The 12,104-nt window shown below is 37.2% G+C and overlaps 1 protein-coding gene across 16 annotated transcripts in view; it reads left to right on the top strand.

The window, feature by feature from the left end:
• Positions 1-12,104, top strand: part of ADGRL3 (adhesion G protein-coupled receptor L3) — a 1,097,183-nt gene that overhangs the window by 975,490 nt on the left and 109,589 nt on the right. For 7 of the 16 annotated variants that reach the window (XM_089687880.1, XM_089687879.1, XM_089687878.1 and 4 more), the window contains one exon: positions 74-202. The exons of 5 other annotated variants lie outside the window; for them this stretch is intronic. In XM_089687880.1, the coding sequence (XP_089544006.1) occupies positions 74-202 (129 nt within the window). The remainder of the gene's footprint in view (positions 1-73; positions 203-12,104) is intronic. 4 more of the 16 variants (XM_089687891.1, XM_089687890.1, XM_089687886.1 and 1 more) reach the window with 1 other exon arrangement.

Here is a 12,104-nt window from a genome sequence, read left to right as displayed (position 1 = left end):
CTTAATTGACCTCTCTTGACTTTTATTTTTTTTGTTTTTTGTTTTTTTTTGTCTTTTTATTGGGCTATTCCAGGAGCCATGGCTAATCATCTTATTACCAATGCTCTGCTTCGTCCTCGTGGCACTAACAATCCTTATAATACATTGCTCGGGGAATTGGCTGTCTATAACAACCCTTCTGTAAGCATATACAAATTACAAGGTGTGCTCGAGTTTTCTAAATATTTTTAGTAAAGTCCCATTGTGCCTTTTTGTATTGCCATTTTTAATCTATAAAGCACAATACATATTTCAGTCAAACTTTCTTAATGCCTGAAATGTAGCAGTCTGAACTGCCTAGTCAGGCTGTTGATATCAGTAGTGTTTATTTTGTGTTCTAAATGTAGCATATGTGCTGAAAGAAAATACTCACTATTGATTTCATTAAGTTGATTGATTGGAATAGCACATTTTGCTGTAGTTTGCTCATTGCATTTTTTGCTCACATTTATATGTTTCAGCTGCTTATTATGTGTTACATCAAGTTCATTTTCATTAAATTGTTCAATTTCTCTTTTTATTCCTTTTTTTCTTATTACATTATAGTTGTGAAATTATAACTTGTATTAAGCGTTAATTCAGTGTTTGTTTTTTTACAACTTAATAAAACAGGTAAGTGTATAACTGTAGATGGCTGTATGATCATACTTGACTAATTCAGTTTGTGTATTTCATGTTCTTGATTGGCAGTGGAAGTTTGCCTTTGCCTTTAGTTTTAATATTGTAAATCAGTTATGGTTGTGTACTTTAACACATCAAATGAGCAGTCATACTTTTAGAAATTGATTTTCATTTGTTTTCATACAATCACAGAATGTGTTTTTATAAAGGGCACCTTTGCACTAGTATAAATGGATGCCATAAATATCTTAAATGAATACTTTTTGAGCATCAAAGTTTTGAATAGATCTTTGGATAATGGAACAGCATATTTATTACCTGTATTGCACATGGACATAATCATACAGGAGTAACTCATATACAGTTGTGTTCAAACTAATAGCAGTGTGTTGAAAAAAGTGAATAAAGCTCAGAATCCTTCTAATAGCTTTTATTTCCATACACACAAAAAATGCATTGGGAACACTACACATTCTATTCCAAGTCAAGACCTGAAGAAAAATATATCAAATTTGTGTTGTTCCTTTAAAAAAAATTGAAGAAAAGTGAATATTAGACTGTTCAAAAAAATAGCAGTGTTTGTATTCTTCTTTACAAACTCAAACATTCACTATATAAACTGAAAAATGTTTGAAGATTTTGCTTTCCTTTGAATCATTTAATTAATATTTAGTTGTAAAAGCACTATTTCTGAGAACTGCTGTACATCTGTGTTGCATGGAGTCAACCAACTTCTGGCACCTGTGAACAGGTATTCCAGCCCAGGATGATTGGAGTACATTCCACAGTTCTTCTCTATTTCTTGGTTTTGCCTCAGAAACTGCATTTTTGATGTAACCCCACAAGTTTTCTATTGGATTAAGATCCGGGGATTGGGCTGGCCACTCCATAACGTCAGTCTTGTTGGTCTGGAACCAAGATGTTGCACTTTTACTGGTGTGTTTGGGGTCGTTGTCTTGTTGGAACACCCATTTCAAGGGCATTTCCTCTTCAGAATAAGGCAGCATGACCTCTTCAAGTATTCTGATGTATTTAAACTGATCCATGATCCCTGGTATGCGATAAATAGGCCCAACACCGTAGTATGAGAAACATCCCCATATCATGATGCTTGCGCAACCATGCTTCACTGTCTTCACAGTGTACTGTGGCTTGAATTCAGTTTTTGGGGGTCGTCTGATAAACTGTCTCCGGCCACTAGACCTAAAAAGAACAATCTTACTTTCATCAGTCCACAAAATGTTGCGCCATTTCTCTTTAGGCCAGTCAATGTGCTCTTTGGCAAGTTTTAACCTCTTCAGCACATGTCTTTTTTTCAACAGTGGGACTTTGCGGGGGCTTCTTGCAGATAGCTTGGCTTCACATAGGCGTCTTCTAATTGTAACAGTACTCACAGGTAACTTTAGACCTTTGATCTTCCTGGAGCTGATTGTTGGCTGAGTCCTTGCCATTCTGCTATTCTTCTATCCATTCGAATGGTAGTTTTTCGCTTTCTTCCACGTCTTTCAGGTTTTGGTTGCTATTTTAAAGCATTTGCGATCATTTTAGCTGAGCAGCCTATCATTTTCTGCACTTCTTTATATGTTTTCCCCTCTCCAATCAACTTTTTAATCAAGGTACGCTATTCTTCTGAACAATGTCTGGAACAACCCATTTTCCTCAGAATTTCAGAGAGAAATGCACTGTAACCAGCATGTACAACATTTGCTGCCTTCCTTCCTTCCGTAAATAAGGGCAATAATTGCCACCTGTTTTTCAAAGAATGAATGACCTCACTAATAGAACTCCACACTGCTATTATTTTGAACATGCCCCTTTCAATTAGTGATTCAATTACACAGAATCAGCAGCAAGCATGTCATGACTGTTGGGTCTGTTGAATTTCTATTACTCTACTACACCTGCTAGTAAATTATTTGCCATGTAGAAATATCATTTCTACCAAAAACAGTGATTGATCAGGTTAGTGATGTCTGACTGCTATTATTTTGAACACAACTGTAGTTACTGTGATGCCTGAGAAAGGATGAGATCCAGACATATTACACAGGTTATTAAGTGGCTTTATTGACATTCCCATTCCCACTTTATTCAAATAAAAGTATAATCAAAGAGAACGTTGTTACTTCATTCATCGTTCATCAGGCTCCTTTTAGTAAAAGCAAAGATAATCAATTAAAGTGGTTAAAAAAGCCCAAACATTTTTAGCGTAATGCATTTCTCAATATAAGGTAACAAATGTTTGGCAGTCAGTATTTCCCCTCTCCCCTCCTTTACCTAATTTGTTTCACCCCACTTCCTGGTCTCACAGACTTTGCTGAGGCAGCAGGAGCCAATGTCTATCAAGGCCAGTGACGAGGACATTGGGCCAAGTTCCACTGTGTAGATACAGGCAGCAGGGCTTGAAAGTGAGCCCTCACAAGTGCCCCCCTAGAAAGCAGCTTTCTATGGGAGCACTGACTGGAGAGGAGGAGCCAGTTGCACTGGCAAGGGACCCAAGAAGAGGAGGATTAGGGCTGCTCTATGCAATATCAGTGCACAGAGCAGGTAAGTATAAACCTGTCTTTTTATAATCAGGTTTTTATTAGGATGTTTACAATACAAAAATTACTGGTAAAAGACAGGCATGGTACAACATCACACAGAGGTACATAAGATCTTAAGGACAACATTTCAGTTAGTCAGCAGTATAAATAACTTGTCGCGTAGTACATAGCCAAAGGCATGTAATCAGTCCATAGTGGTCTACCAAGTGCCAACAGAAGCATGGAATGGTTGAAGTGCAGCTCATGCACTGCATGTGAGGCACAGTAGGTGAAACAATACAAGATACAATAAACATTAAGTGTAAACAAATATTACAAACCATATATTTACTATACTTAAATGGGGTAATCCCAGGGAGTTGCAGACATATGAAAGTTCCAGTGCTAAACCAAACAGGTGGATGGACAGTACATGTCACAAAGCAGGTACTAAAAAAAGAGAAAAAGGCTGGACTGCTGTACAACAGGGCTTATAAAGTTGTTTACGTAATGCTGAGTTACAGGGAGTGCAAAACAGGCGAGCTACCCAGTGAGGCAGGCTCTCAGCCATTAGAAATTTCCAAGGAATAATACATCCAACCCGACTATGCATCCTTAAATTTATCAAGTTGGTTTGTAACCATATAAAAAAAATTGCATTTATACTGTGATCACTTTAAGATTGGGCCACGTATAGGCTGAGAAACATAATATAATTATTAGAGCACCATTACATCTGATTGGGGACAGGAATGGGAGAAGAATGCTGGATGAAACTAAACCTTTCTTCCAAATGGTGCAGAAAATGCTTTTTATTGAATCTCCTGAACATAATGATCCACCTCCTGCATTGTGAGTGACTCTGAGTGGAAATTCTTTATTTCTTATTGCTATCTGGGTCTCCACGAGGAGATTTTTTTCGATGTTCTGTCCTGGAGGTAAATAAAGAGGCTTCAAATTGAACACACAAGAAAGTAAATAGCTTAGGAGCTGTATAGGTGTGTGATATATACAGTTGCAAGAAAAAGTATGTGAACCCCTTGGGAGTTTTGCATGAATTGGGCATAAAATGTGCTCTGAACGTCAACTAAGTCACAACAATAGAACACAGTCTGCTGAACATAATACTACACAAACATTAGATGTTGCCATGGTTTAATTGCACATAACATGTAAACATTCACAGTGCAGGGAGGAAAAAGTATGTGAACCTTTGGACTTAATAACTGGTTGACCCTCCTTTGGCAGCAATAACCTCAACCAAGCGTTTCCTGTAGTTGCAGATCAGACCTGCACAACGATCTGGAGTAATTTTGGACCACTCCTCTTCACAAAACTGTTTCAGTGTAGCAATATTCTTGGGATGTCTGGTGTGAATGGCTCTCTTAAAGTCATGCCACAGCATTTCAATCGGGTTGAGGTCAGGACTCTGACTGGGCCACTCCAGAAGGCGTATTCTGTGCTGTTGCAGCCATTGTTTTGTTGAATTACTTGTATGCTTTGGGTCATTGACCTGTTGCATCACCCATCCTCTGCGGAGCTTCAGTTGGCGGACAGATGGTCGTACGTTTTCCTGCAAAATGTCTTGATAAACTCTGGAATTAATTTTCCCATCAATGACAACAATCCGTCCAGGCCTTGAGGCAGCAAAGCAGCCCCAAACCATGATGCTCCCTCAGTGGGGATGAGGTTTTGATGTTGGTGTGCTGTGTCTTTTTTTTCTCCACACATAGTGTTGTGTGTTCTTCCCAAACAACTCAATCTTGGTTTCATCTGTCCACAGTATATTTTGCCAGTAGTGCTGTGGAACATCCAGGTGCTCTTTTGCAAACTTCAAACGTGCTGCAATATTCTTTTTGGACAGCAATGGCTTTTTCCGTGGTGTCTCCCATGCACTCCATTCTTGTTTAATGTTTTCCTTATTGTAGATGTGTCAACAAAAATGTTAGCATGTGCCAAAGATTTCTGTAGGTCTTTAGCTGACACTCTGGGATTCTTCTTTACGTCATGCAGCATTCTGCGCTGTGCTCTTGCAGTCATTTTTACAGGACGACCATGCCTAGGGAGAGTAGCAACAGTGCTAAACTTTCTCCATTTGTAGACAGTCTGTCTTACCGTGGACACATGAACATCAAGGCTTTTGGAGATACTTTTGTAACCCTTTCCAGCTTCATGCAAGTCAACAATTCTTGATCGTAGGTTTTCTGAGAGCTCTTTTCTGCGAGGCATGGTTCATATCAGACAGTGCTTCTTGAAACCAGTAAACCCAAAACAGGTGCGTGTTTTTTAAGGGCAGGACAGCTGTCAGCAACACATCCAATATCATCACACTTATTGGAGTCAAGGTTAGCTCACTCTTGGCTCCAATTAGCTCTGGGAGAAGTCATTAAGCTAGGGCCTCACATACTTTTTCCTCCCTGCACTGTGAATTTTTACATGTTATGTGCAATTAAACCATGGAAACATCTAATGTTTGTGTAGTATTATGTTCAGCAGACTGTGTTCTTCTATTGTTGTGACTTAGATGACATTCAGAGCACATTTTATGCCCAATTCATGCAAAACTCCACGTAATCCCAAGGGGTTCACATACTTTTTCTTGCAACTGTATATATATATATATATATATATATATATATATATATATATATACACACACATTATATTGCTAAAAGTATTGGGACACCTTACACGCACATGAACTTTAATGACATTCGTAGGGCTAAATATTGAGTTGGCGGTGTGCTTTACATCACTGCATCTGACGCTTTGCATTGCACTTGGTAATGTAAAACTTGGATGCAGCTGCTTGGCCATGGAAACCCATTGCCTGAAGCTCTCTACTCACTGTTGTTGTGCTAATTTGAAGGCCACACAAAGTTTGGAGGTCTTTAGCTATTGACTCTGCAGACAGTTGGTGACTTAGTGCACTGTACGCTTCAGCATGCACTGACCCCGCTTTGTCATTTTACGTGGCCTACCACTTCGTGGCCGAGTAGCTGTTGTTCAAAGGTTACTTCCACTCTGTTACAATACCACTAACAGTTGACAGTGGAATATTTAGTAGCAAGGAAATTTCCTTGGATGGACTTCACTATCACGATACCACGTCTGAATTCACTGAGCTCCTGAGAGTGACCCTTTCTTTCACAAATGTTTGTAGAAGCAGTCTGCATGCCTAGGTGCTTGATTTTATACACCCGTGGCCATGGAAGTGATTGGAACACCTGAATCCAATGATTTGGAGGGGTTTCCCAATACTTTTGGCAAGGACAAAACACATTGACAGACAATGTTGAGGTCCCTGACAGGAAGTGTCAGTAAGGATTGAAATTTTCTCATTAAGCTGGCCATAGATCAGTCAGCCGGCCGATTTAAAAAAAAATTAACAAATTCCCCCATGTACACATTCTAGGTGGATAAAAGTATCCTCCTTGTTGCACTATTATTTTTGCACAGCAAGATTACTCCCCTGTCAGAATACATTGACCAGTGATGCAGCCAATTGGCTGCATGAGATGACCAAACACAACTTTTTCAACAATTTTGAGAGGAGTTGATAACCAGGTCCCTGTTGAACTGGCAATTTTCGATCCATCTATGGTCAGCTTTAGACTTCTTAGGCTTTGAGGCTTCCAGGGTGCTTTTGATGGTCATTGAAGTAATACACACTTAAGCCTCATGCACACAGGGCATTTTTGCAGCGAAAAAAACACTGCCAGTGCGTCCAGGAGCAGCAGCATTTTGGTATTAAAAGCGCTTAACACGTTGAAACGCGCCTAAACACGTGTTAAGGCTAGGCGCAGTTAGCACTTGAGCATTAATTCATTTCAATGGCTAGAATAAATTTTTATTCTGGCCAATTAAATTCATTAACACCCAAGTGCTTGATGCCTGTAATTGCCTGGACACTTGTGAAAGTGTTAGACACTTTTACAAGTGTCTGGTGTTTTTTTCTGCCAAAACACTGCTGCCAAGAGCAGCAGCATTTTTAAAACATCTTTTGTGCATGGCGCCTTATAGATGGCTACATTTAGTAGCCACTTTGCAAAACCTTTTTTAGTGACCATACCAGGTATACTTTAAGTCAAGATGCAGATATTGATATAAAAGGAAATAATGTATAGATAATATAATAATTTTAAACATAACAATAAAGTTATGTGATAAATTATAAACACCTAGATTGCAGAAAAGTAAATAGACTTTACATACCTTTGTTGGGGCGTGACCAATTCAAATGTGCCATCAGCCTGGTAACTGTAATGTCATCCATTAACCCTTTCCATATAAGTCATTAAAGCTTAGATGCCCAGGTCAAACTTACAGTTATGCATTAGGTAACTTTACTATGCCCCTATAATCCTATGCCTAATTTGCCTCAGAAAATATTGTATTTATATTTAAGGACATTTAAGGATTTATTGAAAACCCTGTTTCTTTTTTTATTATGGGCTGACAATTGGTCAAACATGTAATATATATTTTTGGTAAATTTTAAATTCTATATTTTAATTTTTTTAGCATTATTTGTTTATTAATATTGTTTAATACTATAATTGTTTTACACTAATAAGTAGTAAAAAGAGGCAGGGGAATCTTCAAATTAAAATTATTATTCTCTCAATGAAGCCTTCAGCTTCTATGTTATCAATATTTCAAAGCTGATCAAAGTTTCAATGTTTCAGAACAACTCTGACTAGCTCTTACATGTTAGTGGAGACTGAAGCTGGCAGTGACAGTCTGGTTAGACAAATTGAAGCTGCACAAATTTAGGATGGGAGCTGTTGATGTTATCACATTTAAAATGCATCCAAAGCACAAAGTAATGTGCCATGGGACATTGATATATACACTACAGCAGGGGCGGACTGACAACTCATGGGGCCCCCGGGCAATAGGGGATAATGGGGCCCCAGTGTCTTTGCCCAAACTCAAAAAAGCCTTTGAAAAAGGTACCAGGGGCATCTCATGGGGCCCCCTACTGACCCCGGGCCCTCGGGCAGTGCCTGAGTTTCCAAATGGTCAGTCCGCCCCTGCACTACAGACAGGAAGGGATAAAAATGCAACTTGCTCTTCTAGGGACCTGACTTAAGTCGGCCATACACTTGTAGAACTTTATTCAAAAATTTTCATTTTCAGAAAGTTTGTTCAATTTTGTAATCATTACTGGGGTCAAACCAACAATTGTTTTGAATCGCAGTGATGAGAAAATGCAAAGGAACAGGATGGAAAATGTTCTTGAAAAAACAAATTTCTAACAATGTATGTGGTTTTCAATCAGTCAAATGTTAAAAGCAAATAAAATTTTAAAGTACTTTGGAACAACATTCGTCAAGTCTCTGTTGGCATTATCATTTGTCATATGAACACTCGTATGAAAATCTACCATTGTATGGCAGGCTTAAAGCCTAAGTTTAGTTCATTTTTTTTATCAGCAAAAGGGACTGTATGTATAATCAGTATGATGTGTCCTTTGGAGCTGCTGGTCTCTTAATTAAAGCCAGAAGTCCTTTGCCCCACCATACCACAGCAGCCGCAATCTTCCGATGATGTGCCCACTATGCCCACCCTTTCCCCCCCCCCCCTCTTTTATTCATAGAAACTGTAATATAGCTTTCATCACTGTAAAGCAAATTTTTTTACAGGATCCATCTGCCTACATAGTACATAGTTCATTACAGGTAAGATAGGTCACTAAAGCTTTAAAGAATTTTGGTTTGTACCTAGAATCATAGAAGAGTGACAGCATAAAAAAGGCCAAATGCTCCATTGAGTCTACCCCATTTTTTAAAATTCATATATGTTTTTTGAGTTTTTTTGCTTTTCTTTAATTTTTTTCGTCTGCGTATAGATCTATGTTTTTTTCAAGCAAAAGCAAGTCCACTTACTGTTGACTGACTCACTACCTCTGCTGGAAGTCTGTTCCAAGCATCAATTATGCTTTTGGTATTTCATAGTGAAATGATGCTTTCAAAGATTAGTTTTGAACTTTTGTCCTGCTAGTTTGAAGTTATGTCCCAGTGTTCTTGATTTTGGCTTCATATTGAAAATACTGCCTTCCTGAACCCTATTCACCTCCTTGATGTATTTAAGGTTTCAGTCATGTCTCCCCTTTTCTCTTCTTTCCTCCAGACTGTACATATTAAGTTTCTGAAGTGTCTCTTGATATGTTTTATCCCTCAGACCCTTCATTTTGTTGCCCTTCTCTGGACTCGTTTTGCATTATCAATATATTTTTGTAAGTTAGGACTCTAGAATATTCTAAATGAGGTCTAACTAAAGATCTATATAGAGGAATCAGGACCTTCCTTACACTGCTTTGACTAATCTTCCAGCAATGCCATATCCTATTCCATGTTACAGACTCCTCCAGGGATATCAACCATATTGCACACCTTTGTGTCATCAGCAAAAAGACATACCTTACCCCCAAACCTTTAGTTATATCACTTTCAAATAGATTAAATAGAACAACACAGTGGTACACCACTAATGACTGTTCCCTGTTCTAAATGGACAGCATTTACAGCCAACTGTATATCTAATATGCCATCCAAGGGTTAACAAGTCCTAGCTTGTACAACTTTTGCATTAGATCATTATGTAGATCTGCTTCAAATGCTTTGCTGAAATCGAGATAGACTATGTCCACAGCACCATCCTGGTCTAAAACATTTGTGATATAGTCAAACATTTAGGCAGATTATTCTGGCAAGATCTGCCCTCAGTAAAGCCATGCTTCTTTGGGACCAGCAAAAAGCAACAAATGATCTTTCTCACTGACCTGTAATTGCCAGCTTCAATCTTGCTACCCTTCTTGTGGATAGGTACAAAATTAGTTGTACGGCAGTCATAGAGAACTTCTTCTGTACGAAGGAATTGATTAAAAAGACCCAATAATGGTCCAACCAATATACTTCAAAGCTCTATTAGAACTCTAGGATGAACTATTAGGAACCATTGCTTTATTTAGCTTTAATTGAGCTAGTTATTCTGCTACCTCTGTCTCTAGAAATCCTGATAATGAACTATCATTACTGAATGGTTAAGTAATAGTTCACTAACTTGAATGGCCAGTCACTGTTGTTAAGTGCATGCAAACAACAAGGTGTATTTCTTGAAAAGTACTTGTACTTGTATACAAATTAGCATAGCTTGGTGAAAAAGCATTTCCACTTTTTAACTCTGAATTTAGCCTCACATTTCACCCTTATATCTTGTGATTTTGAACTTAAATCCATTAGTAACTATTTATTTTATTTTTTTTAAACAGAATCTTTTCTTTTCAGCACACATTTTTATTATATTTTTGGTCTTCTTTAGCCACAAAAATGAGGTACCACAATAGGCCTGTTTTGCACCGAGCTATGCTTATTGAAAAAAACATTCAAAATCCTCTCTTATCTGAATAATATAATTTTCTACAAAAGATATAGCAATGATCTAATTTTTATTTATTTTTTATTTATAACTAATCAAGTGTTACAATTTGTGGATTTCCATTTCATATCTTATGTCTTTATTTTAGTTTATTCACAACTCAAATCACCATATATTCATTGACTGGATGTAATTTTGTATTTGTCCCCAGATAATGTAATTATAGCAAAATCAATTTAAAAGAAGTTCACTGCAATATATCAAAGGTTCCACTATAAACTGGGAGGAACAAATCTATGCAGAGTTTGCTTATCAGACCAAATCCAAAGTATTTAAAGCTGTGTTTAGCACCAATTAACACCCAAAGCATTTAATAAAAGGAACATTTAGAAGAGTGTATACTTTAAGATTGCTAGAGATCTAATTCCATAATAACTAACAGAGTTTTCCAGTTTTTAAAATTTATTAAAGTTCCAAAAATATTATTTAAAAGAGTGTTAACAATTCAAAACTTGTAAATGAATAAGACCACCTGCATTTACTAAAAGAAAAGGAACTCCATATATGGAATTTACAGATTATTTTTAGATTTCCTTGCAAATTACAATATATCAGGGCATCGCAAGCAATAAAACAAAGAATGAATAAATATAAAAGGTCTCCATAAACATAGTGGAGTTGATTTACTAAAACTGGAGAGTGAAAAATTTGTTTGTTCAATTAAACTTTGACAAAAAAAAAACTGGAAGCTGATTGGTTACTATGCAGAGCTGCATCAGATTTTGCATTCTTCAAATTTAGTAAATCAACCCCAATGTCTCTTTTTGAAATACATAATACAGTCCCTTTGGACCTACAAGTTAACATAATAGAATAAAATGAAATTACATAAGTGACATACTGTTATTGTGACTGATTTTCTTCTAATGTAATAATTAATATTGTGAACAATGGCATTTTTTACTTTATTAACAATAGTTAAAGATGAGCTGAAAATAACTGGCTAGCGCTGAATGACATTTCCCAGACTTCCCCCCACTTATAGTAAACAAAGAGGACAAGGTTTTCTGGGTAACGTCATTGACCAGATATGACCATAGCCACATTTGGTCAATGTCATTGCCCAAAAATGGCCATGTCCTTAGAAGCAATATTGGTATCATATTGTAATTATAACTAAGTGCCTGTAAAGATTTTCACTAGTAAATCATGTTTGATACAGTTATATACAATGTTCTGTAATCATTATTACTCTTCAATACCATTAGTATCATGTGCATACATTTTCCATTACTTTTTACCACCCTGCACTGGTTTTAAGGTACACCCTGTGTACATGTTCCCCAATTATTGTAACTATTTTCATTGTACTTAATGTACACTGCAACCAATCATTTTGTTCCACTACAGTGTTTAATTCTTGCAGCTATTTGCTGGTTTTTCCAGTACTCTTACAGGCCAATTTAAAGAAACCATGGTATAGCTGTTCTATCACCGCCACACAACCATACCACTGCTTTAAAAAAAGCTACCACA

The sequence above is a fragment of the Staurois parvus genome, unplaced genomic scaffold, assembly GCF_062004578.1.
Source record: "Staurois parvus isolate SC_StPar_1 unplaced genomic scaffold, SC_StPar_1.0 ptg000439l, whole genome shotgun sequence".
NCBI lineage: Eukaryota > Metazoa > Chordata > Amphibia > Anura > Ranidae > Staurois > Staurois parvus.
The sequence above is the reverse complement of the archived record's forward strand: the minus strand, read 5'-3'. Positions and strand labels throughout refer to the sequence as shown.